The sequence below is a fragment of the Leuresthes tenuis genome, unplaced genomic scaffold, assembly GCF_036924035.1.
Source record: "Leuresthes tenuis unplaced genomic scaffold, fLeuTen1.0.hap1 SCAF_6, whole genome shotgun sequence".
NCBI classification, from domain to species: Eukaryota; Metazoa; Chordata; class Actinopteri; order Atheriniformes; family Atherinopsidae; genus Leuresthes; species Leuresthes tenuis.
Window position 1 is genome coordinate 23,888,253 of NW_027325360.1, and position 17,998 is coordinate 23,906,250.

Below are 17,998 nucleotides of genomic sequence, written 5' to 3' on the forward strand. Positions count from 1 at the left end.
AGTTGGTGGTATAACTGATTATACCTTGCACTTGGACATCATAGCTGAGCTCAGCCAGACCAGCCTTACTGCGTGCCACACATGTGTAAACTCCAGAATCAGACAGCTGCACAGGAGCAATCCTATTTTCAAGCAGAAGAATGTTTAGAATTACCATGTACATGTAATCTATCTACAGAATTGCTGCAATTATCTAAAGTTACCTCAGCAAAGAGTCACCAGAGAGGAGACGTGTGCGAGGAGTGAGGAGTAGTGGATGGCCATTTTTCAGCCAGCTGATCTGAGGTGGAGGGTTTCCTGCTGCCTGACACTCAAGAGTCACAATGCTGTCCTGTGTGACCTGCACCTCTCTGGGGATTGTGGTCTCACCAGAGATAGATGGTGGAACTGTGGCAAACAAAAGCAAGTAAACATAAATAAGTCACGAATTTAAACCCTAACAAAAGTAGGTAAAGATTATGTTAATTATGTTAAAACTGACCTAGAACAAAGAGGGTGTAGATTCTGCTTTCCTGGCCTGCCGGGCTGACAGCCAAGCAGTTGTATGTCCCAGAATCCTCGGGACTCAGCTTCAGCAGGGTTAATGTGCTGCCATCAGGGGTCACACTACAGCAATGGAAATCCATTTTATGTTTTCACATCCGTTTTCCTGGTCTTAACCACCCCACCACAGAATCTCATCATCATTATCATCATCATCCCACAACTTTCTCACACGTAAACACTGAGCGATGTGTGTGATTTGCTTTTTTTGGCTGAAAAGAGTTGTAATGACCATATCGGCTATTCAACAGCTGTAAAACAGCTGTTCTTAGCAAGTTTTATGATGAAATTAGGCAACATGCCCAACATGCCATCCAGTTCGTGGTGCAGGCCATCGTCATCTCCCGCCTTGACTAATGCAATGCTCTCCTAACTGGTCTCCCAGCCTGTACTATGAAACCTCTGCAGATGGTCCAGAACGCGGCAGTCTTCAATCAGCCTAAAAGAACACACGTCACCCCTCTGTCCATTGAACTCCACTGGCTACCCTTAGCCGCTCGCAACAAATTCAAGTCACTGATGTTAGCCTACAAAGTGCTTAATGGAACGGCTCCCATCTACTTGAATGCTCTTGCAAAGGCTTATGTCACAGCTCGGTCCCTCCGTTCGTCACAGGATTGTCGTCTAGCAGTGCCTACACCACGCCTAAGACAATCCAAACTCTTTTCATTTGTCGTTCCACGATGGTGGAATGACCTACCGAGCGCTACCAGAACAGGGGCGTCCCTGTCTATCTTCAAGAAACTCTTGAAAACCCAGCTCTTCAGAGAGCATCTCCTATCCTAGCACTTACCTTGTACTTCCCTACCCCCTCTATCTTTGCACTTTATCTTTCTGCACTTCCCTCTATGCCTCCACCCTATCTCTTCTCTGTCACCTCTGACAGAGTCGGACTAGTGGGTTCCTTCTATGTAGTTTATTGTTAGCTTTTTATATAGCTTGTTATATCTTCATTTGTAAGTCGCTTTGGATAAAAGCGTCTGCTAAATGCATGAACATAAACATAAGAGACTATAAACCATTTGTCTTTCCATGCATGATTGGGTCATGCTTGTTATCCTTTGTGATGATTATTATTGTAATGTTCCACATTTTCAAGGAATGGTGTTGATCATTTCTTGCATTGCACATAAAACAAACTGTTGCTTTCAAGAGCAAAATTAAGTGTATCATCAATACAATTATTAAGTACAGCATTTACAGGGGGGCTGTGAATGACTTACGAGATGCGATGGGTGTTTGAACCCTCTAGAGTTACGCCATCTTTCAGCCAGCTGACGTGGGGTACAGGGATTCCATTTGCTCTGCACTCCAGGGTCAGCTCTTCTCCCATTGGTGCACTCACATCTGATGGTTGGTCAGAGTCCAGGATGGTGGGAGATACTAGAAGCAACAGATTAAGGCAACTTTTAAATGCCACCCAAACCATTCATCTCGTATATTTGAATATATTTGCTAAGGCTGCTTAACATGATAGACAATGCTATGCACCCTCTACAGAACAGTGATGAACAATAAAATGTGTTCAGTCAGAGGCTTGTACAGCTCTGATGCAACAAAGATTGTTACAGAAGTTCATTCCCACCCACAGCATTAACTCCTCACAATGACTTTTTTATAGTGACTAAGAACTAAGAACTAAAAAAATTTGCTGCAAAAATTCAAATTTATTGGAGTTCAAGTCAGGAAATATTTCCCATTTAGCGATTAAAGTATTGCTCATTACATTTCAAAATTATATACGTAGAAAAATGAAAAAATCTAAAAATTAGAAGGAAGTTCTTTACCTTGCACTGTGAGTGTGTATTCTTTCTGTATTTGTCCCTCGCTGTTCTTGGCCACACATGTGTACTTGCCAGCGTGAGACAGACTGAGAGGACCCAGCTCAAGCCTGTTACCTCGAATGGACCACTGCCACTGCAGACTGCTCTCTGGGAAGAAAACACATCCTTTATCCAAGCTGTGACTCATGACAAGCCCAGACATTTCCATACTTTTCCATCATAGTCTTTCACTTACCAATAGGGGTTCCATCTTTGAGCCAAGTGATGCTGGGGACAGGTACTCCTGTGGCTTCACACAGCAGGGCCACATGGGAGCCCAGAGTGTAATTAATGGACTCCCACAGAGGCCCATCAAGCACAGGTGGAACTGTGGCATATAGTTGTGTGATAAGTCTGAATGTGCTGACCACTTGTTTTCAAAGATAACGTGTAATTACTCCAGAGGTATTCTTACCATGAACAGTCAGTCTGAATGTCCTGTCCACCTGTCCAGCAACGTTGGACACTTTGCAAGTATATGTGCCACCATCTGCTGTCTGAAAAAACACAGAAAAGTCTGTGATGACGAGCACCAAGAGCTATTGCCTGCAGCTAACTTAAGCATGTGTTTCTTTTCAGGTCAATCATCATGTGACGTAGGCAATAAAAGATAAATATGTTTACATCAGACATTAAACGTGTAAGCATTTAAACTGATGAGCCCTGCTGAAAAACAAGACTGAAAGTCCTTAAAAAGGATTTTGTTTTATTTGCACCGTGACACTTGCATGATGTAATGAATTTTTCCTGACCTGAACTCCAATGATTTCCAGCTGGTGACGATCAATCTTCAGCCCATTCCCTGCAGCTAGTTGAAGCCCATTTTTGTACCACGTGACTTCTGGCTCAGGAACACTATGGGCTTCACATCGCAAGGTGACTGAAGAGCCAACCTGAGGGGTCACCAAGTCTGACTCAGCATCGTGCCGGGGCTTCAGAGTGGGAAGGACTGTCAGTTTGCACACACAGTGGAAAGATATATCTGATCAGAATTGGTATGATTCACTCTTGAACTGTCCTTAATCACAGCTGGCTTGAGATAAACATCTTCTCTTTTGTGTGAACAGTGTTTTGAGATTTGATCATCTGTATATGAAGCTGAATTGTGCAGATGGGTCACATTGTGTTTGCTCACCATAAACGCTGAGGACAATGCTCTTCTGATCCTGCCCTGCTGAGTTGCTGGCTGTGCACACATATTGCCCTGCATCTTCCAGTCTTGCTCGAGGCAACTGTAACATCTGTCCACCTGGGATATGTACATACATATAATGTAATATCACTACCAGAATCAGATCTCAAGGCAGGAAATACTGCTGTTGTGAGAATTACTTGGCTACTGTAGGTGGCCTGGGGCTGACCTGGAAGAATATGTATACCGGTGTTGAAATGAAGGACCTGCCCGTCTCTGGTCCAGGTGATCTCTGGCGGAGGGTATGCTTGGACATCACACAGCAATGACACCATGTGGCCCTCGATTACACTCACCTCTTCTTCTTTTGGCCCAGTTATTTTAGGAGGTACTGTGATACAGTTTTGGTGTCCATGAGTTCAATATGGGTCAACACATCTTTTTTCATGAGATATTCTAAGTATACACATGAAGTGGTCTTTTACCTTGTACTGACAGACTGAAGAGCTTCTCAACTGTTCCAACCTTATTTTCAGCCACACACAAATACCCAGCCATGTCTGAAACCTGGACACTGAGGAGCTGGAGGTTCAGACATAAGTGTTATTCATCAGTACTAGATGTCCTAAGTGGATCTGGCTTCACACTGCTAAAAAATCCTCTTGTCTGTAACAACTAACCTTTAGTTGAGCCCCATCCTCACTGATATGATGCTGTGAGTCTGTGCGCACCGGCTGCCCATCTCTCAGCCAGGAGATGACTGGAGCTGGGTGTCCAGTCGAGTCACAATGTAGTACCACAGTGCTGTTGACCACTGCTCCCATTTCCTCCATAAACTCCTCTGATGCACCCATAATAACAGGAGGGACTAAGGAGGTGGAAAATTAAAGAAATCATTGTGTATCATTTAACAAATGCTTTATTGTTTAACTCTATAAACTATATGCGCTTGCTTACTGAGGATCTCCAGTGCAAAATGCATGTGGTCCTCCCCTGCCTCATTAACAGCCTGGCATGTGTACTTTCCTGCATCATCTTCTTGCACTCGGGAGATCTGCAGCACTTGTCCTCCTGATAGAATCAATTAAACAGTAACTTTAACCATAAATATTGAATCCTATTCATACAGAACAATCAAGCAACTTGTTTGAAATCACTCATGAAAGAGTGTTCCCTGACCTGGAAGTAGCACCACACCATCAGCAGAGGTAAGTTTACGGCCATCCTTGTACCAGCTGAGTTTGGGTGGGGGAATGGCATTACTCTCACAGGACAAGCTGATTGAATGCCCCAGAACAACCTCACGCTTATCTACCATATCCTCATTGTTATCATCACCCTCGTGTCCCAGACCCCAGGCTGCTTCCCTATTAGTCACCCGTTGGAAGATCGGAGGAACTAGCAAGAAAACAGCTCACTTAGTTCAGATCACTCAGCAAAACTTTTTCATTTCAAGAATAAAGACCTTGTTATAAAAAAATATATATATTATTCAAATCTTAACCAACTGAACACACCTTGAATCGTGACACGGAAGTCTCTCTTGTCCTCTCCTGCAGAGTTAGTGACCACACAGGTGTATTGCCCCTCGTGGGATAGCATGGCATTCTTTATATGGAGGAAGTAACCACTCTTTCCAGTGAGCAACTAAACACACACACACACACACACACACACTCGCACAGGTTAGTTTAAAGTCTTAGTGAAATATTGCTCCTGGCATTCTATAAGAAAAAGAAGAGAACAAGGCAGAGATATAAACAACATATCTCAGATTCTGTTGCTCAGCTTCTGATCTTTTCCTTTTTTTTTACTCTCCATGTCAAATGTTACAATGAACTGTTGTAGCATCAAAAATTTTTTAAAGTATTAAAAGTATAACAACTTTTTTAAAAGAAGAAAAAAACATTTTCTTCTTCTTTTAAAATGCAGTTCCCAGGCTACATTGTGTTGTGCAAACATAATGATAGTAATTGAAAAGGAACTACCTCCAACTATATGCAAAAGATGGAAAACAATTAAGCGTACATAAGTCTTATATCAACCTAATTTCTGCTGCTCCTTATTGGAAACCCTGCAGAATGTGAAATATTCTGCAGGGTTTCTGCACATTCACATACTAAGAAGCAAAATATCAAGCTACAGGTTGAGAGGGGAAATATGGATCTCACAGTCACAGCTAAGATGTTTAATAACTAGATTCTACTTGGATATGTCTCTGCTATAATTAACTTGCTTACTCATAGCACAAAATCTTGAGCGAGGAGGTGGCATGTGTTAAAGAATTATGTTTTGTGAAGGCTGTTGTAGTTCATACTGGTCGCCAGTAGAGGCTGACAGAGTTTTGACTTTGTTTCATGAAAATCACAGTTGAAACTTGTGGTTTTAAGAGATGCAAGAATGACACACCAACCTGTCCATCCTTGAACCAGTCAACCTTGGGCTCAGGGAAACCTTTGGCCAAGCAAGACAGAGTTAAACTTGCATTTATCCTCACTTTCTCTTCCTGATTAGCAAATGGAAAGGAAGACGAGTCCCGTTCTATCTGTGGTGGGACTGAAGAAAAGAGGAAAAGAGTGAAACATTGACCAAACTTGTCTTGTGCATGTTTACCTGCCAGTGGTATATATTTGTCTTACCCTGAACACTGAGAGAATAGTGCTTGAAAGCTGTGCCGGCTGGATTTGTGGCTCTGCACGTGTAAACGCCACTACTGTCTCCCTGTGCTGAGCCCAGTCGCAGAGCCTGCCCACCGTGGGTGTATGTCAGCTGTGGAGTGGACACGATGGGTTGATTGTCCTTTAACCATGTGATACTGGGTGTAGGTGAGCCCTCAGCATCACAGGGGAGGACTGTTGGGAAACCCAGCACCACTGACACCTCTGAGGTCTCATTCACCCCTTTGATGGATGGTGGAGCTGTAGAAAAAGACAGATCATTGACAGCCAGTCAGGTTTTTACTGACCAAAAACACAGAATGAATAGATCCACAGTGCACTGACGTGTTTTGTACATGAAACTCTCTAAAATGCACTATTGCACTGCTGCAATTGGCAAGAGCCAATGCTCTTGAGGCGATAGAAAAATCCCCTTGAGCCCTGCTCAAAGAATTAAACTTATGAATAAGGCAGTGTTTAGAGGTTAAGCTTACTCACTTGCTTAGTCACAAATTAATTAAGTATTTTGTTCCATTTTAGTTCAAGTTATTTTAATCTTCCTCAAATAAATCCAGCCAATAAGACAAATTTCAGCCATGGTAGTGGCATAAAGGTGTATGGCATGTGTCTTGAAAATAAAAAATAAATAGACACCTTGCACTGTGAGTCTGAACTGGCGCATCTGAGTTCCTGCACTGTTCCTGGCCAGACACTGGTAAAGGCCCTGGTCCCTCAGTCTTACTGATTTCACCTTCAACACTTGACCATCTTCCAGAAACTCCACATGGGGGTCTCCATCACGGGAAAGAACTCTGGAGAGAGGGGAAAGAATGGATGATCCGATCAATACAATGAGTGCTCCGTCTTGTGTGTTCTGCTGTATGTCACATCAGTCAACTGTGAGTGATCCCTACTCTCCGTCATGGCTCCATTCCACTTGGGGCGCCGGTCGTCCACTAACTCGACACTGGAACTCCAGCTCCTGGCCCTGCACCGCAGTTAACTCCTGCAGTCGAGATGCTCCTGAGATCACTGGTGGAGCTGGGAAAAACATCAGATGTCCATTGACTAGTTTACTACAAGAGTTTATGAACGCATACTGAAACAGAGCTGCAACAGTGACTTATTGGCATGATAAAATATTTGGTTTATGAGCTTACCTTGGACAACAATGTTATGTACTCTTTGTGCCTCTCCAGCTGAGTTTTCAACTGTACAGACAAACTTCCCTGCATGTTCAGGCTGAACTCTGTAGATTCTGAGCAGTCTATTCCCATTCTGCAGATACACCCCAGGGCTATCCACCTGGACATAAATTATCAACTCTGAATGTCTTTTTTTATACTTTTTTTTTTTTTTACTGTCATTAAAACAATAGCCACTTGGTGGCATTGTACAGCTACTGTATACGTGTGACATACTCACAGGATGACCATCTTTAGTCCAGGTTATTGATGGAGAGGGGATCCCAAAGGCATCACAGCCTAGAGTGAGAGGCTGCTTCAAGGTGACAGTGAGGTTTAGTGGCTGGCCATCATCTTGAATTTCTGGGGGAACTAAAATAGTACAAAAGAAAATGGTTTTGTGTCATTGTTTGAATAATTTGCATTGTTACCAGCACAAGAAGTAGAAGTAGTTCTTACCATTTACTTTTAGCCTCGTCTTTCTCTCTGCAGAGCCTGCCTCATTGGTTACCACACACTTGAAGTCCCCACTGTGGCTGGCAGATGCTGTGCTAATTACAAGATCTCCATCCCTTGCTACAGAAAACTCTGACTGTTCGGGGTGTATCTCTAGGCCATTCTTGAACCAGCGTACCTTGGGACGAGGTGAACCTGCAGATATCAGGACAAGACAAGGATCCTGATTGAGTACAGAAAGCTTTATTGACTACTTCTGACAAAGAAAACAGTTACTTCCACCTCTGGCTCTCTACTGGAGAACGTATTGGGCATGCAGCCCAGACTAGAAGACGCCAGCTCTTCAGTTATTGTCAGGACAGCATGGAAGGCTGTGTCAAAATAGTTAGAGCCCTTGTAGCCTACAGACATAAGAGTCCAAGGTCAGTGTCATATAAAAAAGAAAACACAGTATACTGAGCAATGCGAGATGTAATATTTAACACACAGGACTCAAGATTTATTACCAAACACCAAAATGAGAGTCTTGAGCTGTGATAACAGTTCAAAGACACAGCTGCCTTAAACCAGGAGCCTGAAACAGATGTGTTTTGTGGATTACTGGGTGGAATGGGGAAAATGAGAAAGATTTTACCCCTGACACAATTACAATACCTGACAAAAAAAAAGTAGTCTTTATGTAAGAGCTGCATGATGGACGAAAACCAGGTGTTAAACACAGCCATTACAGGTGAGATGGGGAAATCAAACACTGCATGCTTACCCAGTACATGAGATGCTAACTAAAGGAGACCAGGACAATCATAGGTGATGTTATCCTCTATTGCCTCTCTGAACACATGTTTACAGTTCTGGAGCAAATTCATTATCTCATTGCTGGGAGGAAGTGCATACAGATGTTCCGTTTTAGAAGCTAACTGATCTCATTAGTTGACTTTTTTCTTTGCATGGGCTAAAAGTCGGTGATTATCTGTTCCATGTGTTTCTCAAATAATTACCTCCACCAAATGAAATGTGCTTGTTGACGAATTATTAATATCATTCCGGCAGAGACTTGATTTATTTTGCTCATTTAGATAGATGTCAAGAGAACAACAAGGTGAGGGAAGCCTTGCTTCCAGCTTCTGACTACTTCTCTACAGTGTCAAGCGCATCAAGCATTTCTATATGTGCCCTATGAAACATGGTGATCTGCCTGCCTGAATGTCCTGGATAGAAGGAGGGCTAGTGTGGCTTCACACTCCTCTTCCTTTGCTTCATAGTCGAGCTCAGACATCTCTGTCGTTTATCTGCCAACAGCAGCCTGTAATTAGGATTCCTCTCCCAGCAGGCCACGGCGCAGAGGAAAGCAGATGTGGCTCACTGCAGCAGCAGGCAGACCAATGTTCCAGCTGTTGCACCACATAAGACACAGTCCTCACCTTCTCTCATCGAGGTGGTTTCCATGGCACAGCTCCACACAAACAATACCTGTTTACAAGGGCTTTTGGAGAGCAAGTGTCCATCAGTGCATCCACAGACGTGCACTAGTACTCGCTGTGTTTTAATAAAACAGCGAGTTCCCAGAATGTTGCATTGTTAGCACAAATATGTTTGAACATGTGGACAACCACTTCCATAAGTTCTGTAATTAAAAAGGTTGTACCTTTTAAAATGATTGGGAATCCTGTCACCATGCAAGTCCATGATGACAGCAAAACATCCTATTGATGTTGTACAAATTTTTTCTCCCTATGTCACAAAAACAACCATAAGGAAGAAGCGTCAACCTTGGCTCGAAAATTTTCAGTCACACCCTGTTATTGCACTTAAGCAGTCTAATCTATCTATGAATTATTTCATACCTTCAGCACGGCAAGGGATGATGACCTTGCTGTTTGCTGTTTTCTCCATGATGGCATCTCCAGGTTCTACAAAGGACGGAGCCTCTGTGAGGACAGAAGAACATGTTAAATCTTAGTTTAAAGTGCAAAAGGTGACTTATAAGTGCTATAAGAATAAGTCAGAGTTTCAATGTGCATAAATAAGTCAGCAACAGAAACCCTTTGTGATAATCCAAAAAAAAACTCTGTTGTAAGTCATCAAACATCTCAGTATCAGAATTCAGAGTATCTACATCAAGCTCTTACACCCAAAAACAAATTATTAGTACACAATTAATCAGATATCTTCTTTTTAAAAGAGATCAAAATACAAAGAATGTACAATGTACATGTACATGTACAATAATTATCTTAATAAGAAGAAAAAATTAAGACTGGGGATGAAGAGGAACCTGAGTTGAAGAGGAAGAAGTGGCATTTTAATGTTAAAGGCACTGTGAGGTACTAAACAGGAGCAGCAATATTATTCATGAATAATCTAATGACTAATAGACCAAGACTATGTCTATGCTTGATACTGCAACCTTTATAGACTCTTACAAGCTGACAGAGACTTGAACGGACGGCTTACGGCACTGACGGTCCCTCACATGAGCTTGTCAAAATGTTAAATAGCCTCTAAAATGCCCTCCCTGAACATGTTTAATCCAGACCCAAATGCCTGTTCCTCCAGCATAAGATGACTTGTGTGTAATCATTTTACTTATAAACTATATCATGTCTCTCACTCTTTATGACAGACAGCCTTTCACTTTGCCCTCAAGTGTGCTTCTCGAGAACAAACCACTACTTTTATAACAGGTCCATTATCCACCTGCAGCATATGAAGCAAATGTACCTCAAGTGAAGGAACCTCTAAACACTGAGACAGCCTGAAACCAGGACACTAACAGTCTGTACAATTCAAGCAAAAACTATTGAGCACTTTTTTGGTTCACTTTAAAGTGATAAAACAGGGTTTGAAGAATTGAAGTTGGGATATTCACCCAGAATCTCCAGCTTAATCTCTAGGATCCCCTGTCCAGCACTGTTCTTGGCCACACACTGGTAGATTCCCTGATTAGCGAGGCTGACTCGCTGGATCCTCAGAGGCGTAATGTTCTTTAAACCAACAGGCTGTCCGTTGTGAAACCAGCTGATCTCGGGGCTCGGCTCACCCTGCACCACACAAGGCAGAGTCACTGTTTGGCCAAGCAGGGCTTTCAGAAGTGTGGGTGCGGGCTGAATCCTGGGCTTAGCTTAAAACAGAAAGAATATATTAAGTACAACTAAGTTGCATGCCTAATTATGTATTCACATAGAACTATCAGCAAGATAGCATTTTGAAAAAAACAAGCTTTAAGCTTTACGGACATTAGTTTGTTGATGAAGCCCCACGGATTTACCTTGAATATGTAAGCTGTAGCTCAGGGACACATTGCCTGCTGGATTTTCTGCCGTACAGGTGTACACTTTACTGTCCATAAGACGCACATCGGTGATCCTCAGAGAGCCTGTAGGCAAAACTGTGAATCTGGGGAGTGGTATTCGCAAAGAAATGGAGAAAACACTTGATGAGTCACTGCAAATCTAAAGACGCAGTTTTTGAGAGAGGATCTTTCCCTTTTTGAAATAGTTTTTCTCTGTTTACATTGTGGAGCAGACACACATTTATACTGTATGAGCCCATAAACAATAAAATATTTATAAAGACTGGTTGGTATTTATAATAGTGAGCAGCTGATAATGCTGTATATTAATGATAATCCTACACTACGATACCAGCCTTGATAGTTGTTGGTCTCAACATGCAAAAGGTTAGGGTGTAGAGCTTCACATTGTATTTCGTTCACTTTAAATGTGCCTTGCTGAGATCCATCCATCCATGCATTTTCTATACTTAATCCGTCGGTCAGGTCGCGGGGGGCTGGAGCCTATCCCAGCAGTCATTGGGCGAGAGGCGGGGTACACCCTGGACAGGTCGCCAGTCCATCACAGGGCCACACAGAGACAAACGAGACAAACAACCACACACACTCACACTCACTCCTACGGACAATTTAGAGTCACCAATTAACCTAACATGCATGTTTTTGGACGGTGGGAGGAAGCCGGAGTACCCGGAGAGAACCCACAGGGATAACATGCAAACTCCACACAGAAAAGCCCCAGCCGGGAGTGGAACCTGGAACACTCGCTGTGAGGCGACGGTGCTAACCACCACACCACCGTGCAGCCCCCCTTGCTGAGATCTAAATATAAAACAAGCATGAGAGAATGTGACAGGGACATGAGATGAACTTTTTTGTTTGACACTTGGTTATGGTTTTGTTCAGTGTCATTGTTCTGTTGCACTGAAGAGAAATGGATCTGACCGGGATAACAGTTAAGAGCAAATTAAGTCTATTTCAACCGGGGCCCACTGATCTTCCCAGTGCTGCTATTTACACAATTCCTATTTCACAAGTAGTTACAGTGTAAAAGTATAAGCAACATTTGATCTGATGATATCACAATAGGAAAAGGCACGGACTCAAAAAGATCCCTACAGTTCCTATTGGGAACAATAACTTGTGCAGCAACAGCTGTGTTTATATCATAGGGTTCATGAAACAGAGAGAATTTGAATTGACTTAATGGTGAGGCTGGAATGCAAGGTTATGCAGGTCTCCATAATCAATATTTTGTTCCTCAGAGAATAACCATGTGGAAAGCAAAGTTTACACACAACCAGCCATTTGTTACTTACAAATAAGTGGACAGATGGTGGCAATCGCATACACCAAGCTCTACCCCAAAAGCATGCTTTGTAGCAATAACCACAACAGCAATTGAATGTAGGTTAAAAAAATAATGTAGGTCAACAGTGTACATGAGTATATGGTAAAAAAAAATGCATGAAAAGCTATGCAGCTGTGTAAAAGCATTATATACAGAAAAGTAAACGAACCTCTGTAATTTATCAAAGATAAGTGTGTCTGCTAAGCAACTGAATTATAACAATAACATGTTCACATAAGTGGAAACGGGCTGGAAGCACAAAGAGCTCTCTATTTCAGCAGCCCATATGGTATAAAGTCCCTCCCCCACCTCCTCAAACAGCCGTAGGAAAAGCATCTAAATCCAACATCAGAACCAAATGACTGCCACTGCACTGGTCAGTCAGAACTCAGACTGCAGCATTGTTGCTTGGCAGCACGCAGACTCACAAGACTCGACCCACCTCTATCGCTCATCCATCACTCCTTATACTAGTGTCAAGTCATCTGTGTACACAGACTGACACAAAGACTAACTGAGGCAAACTGGCCTGATCAGGATTAGGATAATTAGCACATCTACTGACCCAGTACTGAATTTCTCTGTCTTCGCTAACCCCCATCAGGCTTTTTGCAAGTACAGGGCTTAATATATGTACATGGGAGAAATCTTGCCGCCCACCCATTCAAATTAATTTCAATCAGCACCCCCTGGTCATTTCCCCTGACCCACAGAATGTATCTGGAGGGAATGATTCTTGCTTTACATGGCCTGCCTGGTTCCACTGGTCCGGCATATGCAAAGCATTGGACGTGGGGGTTGTTCACAGAGATGTGTTATTCTCATCAGACACGACTAGTAAAGAGTCAGCATGTTGTTTTACTGCTGAAACACCCTGGGGAATCCGAACATCAGGCAGACATGGCTTGTATCTCTTTTCTGTCAGTTCATATTCCTCCCTTCTTCCTGGCATCCCCCCACTCCACCCCCAATATTTCCTTCTTCCTGGCCCCACACAAGTCATACAGTATCTGAGTCACCATAGCTTTCAACTCCTCTGTCATTCTTCTACCTCCCCTGAACCAGTCTGGTGTCTGTGTATGACTTTGTCTGTCATCTGTCCAGTATGTGTTTCTTGTCAGCCAGCCTGTCTGCACCTAGAATGGCTATACATGAAAGTGAGGAATCAGGCCATGTGGGACCAGATGCTTTGCCTCAGTTTAACCGATGGGTAAGGCTGCCTTTGCCTTGCAGCCCTTTGAATGCATCATCAAATGAACTCCAAACATAAGCAGAAGCTTTGAGTGGCAGCCGGCCTCAACCCGAGTCTTGTGTAAAACCTGAGTAAGATACTGACTTAGTCAGCCCCATGGTAATGGTAAGAACTCTTGTCGTTATTCACTGGATGTTTGATTTTACTGTATGCTGATTGCCAGATTAAGCTAATACTTCCTCTTACCCAGCTGTTACAGGGGGGATGGGATGTCCATTTCGGCTCCATGTGACGAGTGGTGAAGGAGTTCCCTGGGCTTCACAGGGGAGAACTACCTCTGCCCCCACCTCAGCTGCCATCTTTACAGTGTTGTCATGGCCACTAACACCCATTATCTTTGGCATTGCTTTAAAAGAAAAAAAATAAATGAGGAGATCGCTTTTCTCTGAATACCATATTTAGAATGAGGTTATCTCAAATCCGACTATGTTTAGATGCCTGTTGTCAGTTTTTTTGCCTTACAGTTGACACTGAGCTGGATTTCTCGGCTAGCGTAGCCCACAGGACTGGTGGCAGTGCAGATGTAGATGCCTGCATCGTCAGCAGTGGGACGGGGGAGGTGGAGGTGTCCATCTGTGTCAGGCAGAAGAGATGAGAGGTCTCTGGACAGAACCTGCCTTCCCTGGAAGAATAGCAGGCATGAGACCAGACAGAATGTGCTGTAAGAACTAGCCACACAACAGTGCAAAAACACTCAGCTTCGTTTGAGGGTAACAACTCAGTCTTTGATGTCTAATGTAATTACAGACCACCCTTGAATCGCTCTCTATCTGCAGTACATACACACAAGAATGCAGCCTGCTGCACAAGCACTTGCTTTGAACATAAAACAACTTTAACAGATTCACTTTTATCTGACAAGAAGATGAATTCAGTCTTGAGAGCACCACTTTGAAAATGTAGGGAAAAGGTAAGGAAGCAGATCTGGCTCAGTTCAGCAATATGTTGAAAATAATGGCTTGTTGACCTTATTCAACAATTAGACTAATTTATAATGTTGGGTATTTATTCTGATGTGTTTTTGTTTATGTATTTGTTCATGGAAAGGATCACGTCCCTGTTTTTAATGACTGCAGCTGCCAAATCCATTCTTTACACTTCCATAAATGATCATGTGCTATAAGAAATGGCTTGTAGAAAAGCCATTTCACTGAATGACAACAAAGCAGGCAGAGGAGTTGTGCTGTCGTTTTCTATTCTGAGTAGATAGAGCATGCTGACACTGGTTCTGCCTCGATGCACATAGCTGTTTACCTTTTCCTCTCATGATATGATGAAGCATTGTTCTGGAGGTTTTAAATAGATTCCTAAGGTACAATAAAATACTCCTTCATTTCTCATAGTCTTGCAGCAATATGGTTAAGTTGCCATGGTTACATCTTCTGTGTTGAGGTTAAGCAAAGCCTGATTGCACCACAAACTGTTTTAAATGGAGAAACTTACTGAATATGAATATGATGAAGAGGAAAAAACAAAAACAATAACTGCATTTATGTTGCGACAGCTATGCAAAGTAAAATGGTATCCCAAAATACTCATCCTGCCTCTAATACAAAGTAAGTTAGAAATTTAAATTAAAATTTCAGTCAGTTCTCCTAAAAACATTTTTGATGCTGTCACCTTTGGTTAACTGATCCAAAGGGATGCCAAGTGTGACCCTCACTGGAAAATACAGTGGGAATTGAAACTAGCTAATTAGACATGCATGAGCTTGTGGGATGCAGCCACAACAATAATTCAGATGAGTAGATTTGGGTTGTAAGAGTAACTTCCTACCTTGGACCAGACAACATCTGGCTTGGGAACTCCACTGGCCTCACATGACAGTGTGATGGCAACACCCTCATTGGCTATGTAGTGGTACGGGCCAGCATTGATCTCTGGGGGCACTGTGGAGGAAGCAGGTTGTAAAACACAGCTGTCTGACTAACTGTGAAGAAATTGTCCACATCATTATCACTGACCACAGCCAGCCAGCAATATCAGAGTTTGAGGCATATCTTCAATACAAACTGTAATATGGTCCGTCTGTCATCAGGTGCTGACAAATAAAATCACACCATTCTTCAGATCATGCAATAAATGAAGCCACTCTCTGTGATGACAGCGGTTATTCAAATTTTTTCCATGCTGAGTCAGCAGATTTTCTTGGCTTCGCTGTCCAAATCGCATTCTGTGGTCCAAACCAGTGTTTAATAACTTAAAGGAATTCTTTGATACTTTGGGAAAGGGGCTTTCATGTTCAATAATAGATTGAAAATCAAATTTGGTAAATGTTCTAATTATTGACTTGAAACTTCAGACACAATTTGTCGCATTTAAAGGGGCTATCTAATAGATTTTTTTGCTGAGCCAGTACCTCAACTCAAGCTTTCATCCCAAGCTAAAGAATTGACTGCTGGGTGTAGTGAATGTGACTGTGGTTCTCTTGGCATCCAGTGAATAAGCCCTCTAAACTACTCTCTATGTCATTAGTCTCCTACCGTGAACCTCCAGGCTGATTGTGGTGTTCGTAGAGCCCGCTAAATTTACTGCAGTGCAGACATAAGTTCCAGTGTCTTCTGGGTTGGCTTTTTCTATGTACAAACTGCCATCACTCCTCAAGAACATCCTCCCATTTAGCTGGACCTGTACAAACAATAAAATGTTCATCTAAAAAGAGCCACAGAAATGATCCATGTAACAGATGTATTTCGTAACAGCCTAACTTACAGGTTTTCCATTTTGGGACCAGTGCCTCTCTGGGAGAGGTATTCCTTCCAGCAGCATGCAAGGGATGCTAAGGGACTGGCCAATGCCAGTGGTGATGATTGGAGCAGTTTTAGCCAAGAGAGGGGGTTCTGCAAACAAAGGAAAGGTAAAGACAATCAATAAAAGCATGAAAATGTGTATTTTAAGGCAACAGGAGGCTTTGGAGTTGGCACCACTGTTTCTGAAATACATATTCTGTATGGGATCACAAAGAGCCGACAAGCCTACCCAGTCCAGTAACTCTAATTCTGGCCACAGCTTTGATGGTTCCAAACTGGTTCTTGGCCTCGCAGATGTATAGACCTTCATCATCCAGCCAGACACCTGCAGTATAACACACATCAGTAGAAACACATGTGCAACAAGAGAATCTCCACACTCGGAGGAAGAGAGAAAACTGTTCATGTGGAATATTAAGTCTATACTATTTGCAGTTACGATTTCCTCCTCAATAACTAACATTTATCACCAGTTTGACTTTCCTGTAATTATGAGGTAAAAATAGAAAATTGTAGGATTTATAGGTTTGGCTCAGCTGCTTGACAGTTGATACACATGTCCCACTCAGTGATTTCCCTGGAGATCCCATCCCAAGATCAACCTATAATTCAGTTATTATGTCAAGCTAGTCAGGCCAGTGTTATAATAGGTGATGACAAGACATAAAGCATTCAAGTTAAAACATTAAAAGCAGGACCATAAGAGTTGATGGATTTGCATGTTACGCGACATGGACAGAGACCCTTTCTAAAACAATGGCAGTAAAAAACTAGAGCCATCTGCGACATATTGGGCTAATCAGGTCAGACAGCACCCACAAATGGAAACAGCAACAGAAGTAGACCATGCAAATATGTCCATTCCTCTCCAGTATTATATTACATATAAACATTTAGTCTCAGGAGCACACAGAAGAACAGTGCCAGTATTAAACATATTTCAGACTGACTCTAACTTTGTCCTGTTAAGATGTCTCACAAAACAAAACATCTACAATTGCAGAATGATTAATAACATTTAAATAACCTGGCATGTTATGTGAAAATAAAACCACCATCCTCCACCAAGGGAAGACATATAAAGGGAGACTCGAAATCCAATACTTGTCTTTCCTGAGTTTGTTTGAGCCTAGAACTCACAAGGGAGCGCTCTGAGAGAAGTGTTACCAACATGGTAAACACAGAATTATACATGCAGTGTGTGGCACAGTCCCAAGATTACTGAGGTAACAGGTAGCACTGGAATGAAAACAAGATGAAGTGAATGAAGCCAAGAAAGCAAATGATACAGATATTAAAAAACTGAGGGAAGAAAGTTGGCCTAACCTTACCTCCTTAACTTATACTCTATATTCTGTGACACATACGTCCAAAATGTCCCTTGATGGGTTTTTTTAGTTTTTTTTTTATAACATGGTACATTATCAGATCATTAGTCGTACTTTTTGCAGGAATGATATTTGAGAGTTATCTATATGCTGTAATTCTACCACATGCAATGACATCCTGTTGCCCCCTCTCTTAAGAAAATGTTAGCGAAATCTGGTATGAAAGGTGG

The 17,998-nt window shown here is 42.4% G+C and overlaps 1 protein-coding gene across 1 annotated transcript in view; it reads right to left on the reverse strand.

The window, feature by feature from the left end:
* The window catches only part of hmcn2 (hemicentin 2), a 42,872-nt gene that overhangs the window by 12,999 nt on the left and 11,875 nt on the right, over nt 1–17,998 (reverse strand). Inside the window, exons 17-47 of the mRNA XM_072388342.1 lie at nt 16,670–16,765; nt 16,403–16,530; nt 16,174–16,318; nt 15,467–15,579; nt 14,153–14,312; nt 13,877–14,036; nt 11,064–11,191; nt 10,665–10,916; nt 9,640–9,723; nt 7,799–7,990; nt 7,581–7,711; nt 7,316–7,460; nt 7,070–7,196; nt 6,810–6,967; nt 6,138–6,416; nt 5,912–6,054; nt 5,016–5,145; nt 4,678–4,896; nt 4,456–4,569; nt 4,179–4,366; nt 3,984–4,080; nt 3,728–3,889; nt 3,502–3,615; nt 3,119–3,315; nt 2,782–2,863; nt 2,563–2,694; nt 2,331–2,474; nt 1,767–1,926; nt 482–606; nt 204–387; nt 25–122 (exon numbers count right to left, since the gene is read on the reverse strand). Of these exons, the coding sequence (XP_072244443.1) occupies nt 25–122; nt 204–387; nt 482–606; nt 1,767–1,926; nt 2,331–2,474; nt 2,563–2,694; nt 2,782–2,863; nt 3,119–3,315; nt 3,502–3,615; nt 3,728–3,889; nt 3,984–4,080; nt 4,179–4,366; nt 4,456–4,569; nt 4,678–4,896; nt 5,016–5,145; nt 5,912–6,054; nt 6,138–6,416; nt 6,810–6,967; nt 7,070–7,196; nt 7,316–7,460; nt 7,581–7,711; nt 7,799–7,990; nt 9,640–9,723; nt 10,665–10,916; nt 11,064–11,191; nt 13,877–14,036; nt 14,153–14,312; nt 15,467–15,579; nt 16,174–16,318; nt 16,403–16,530; nt 16,670–16,765 (4,587 nt within the window). The remainder of the gene's footprint in view (nt 1–24; nt 123–203; nt 388–481; nt 607–1,766; nt 1,927–2,330; nt 2,475–2,562; nt 2,695–2,781; nt 2,864–3,118; nt 3,316–3,501; nt 3,616–3,727; nt 3,890–3,983; nt 4,081–4,178; nt 4,367–4,455; nt 4,570–4,677; nt 4,897–5,015; nt 5,146–5,911; nt 6,055–6,137; nt 6,417–6,809; nt 6,968–7,069; nt 7,197–7,315; nt 7,461–7,580; nt 7,712–7,798; nt 7,991–9,639; nt 9,724–10,664; nt 10,917–11,063; nt 11,192–13,876; nt 14,037–14,152; nt 14,313–15,466; nt 15,580–16,173; nt 16,319–16,402; nt 16,531–16,669; nt 16,766–17,998) is intronic.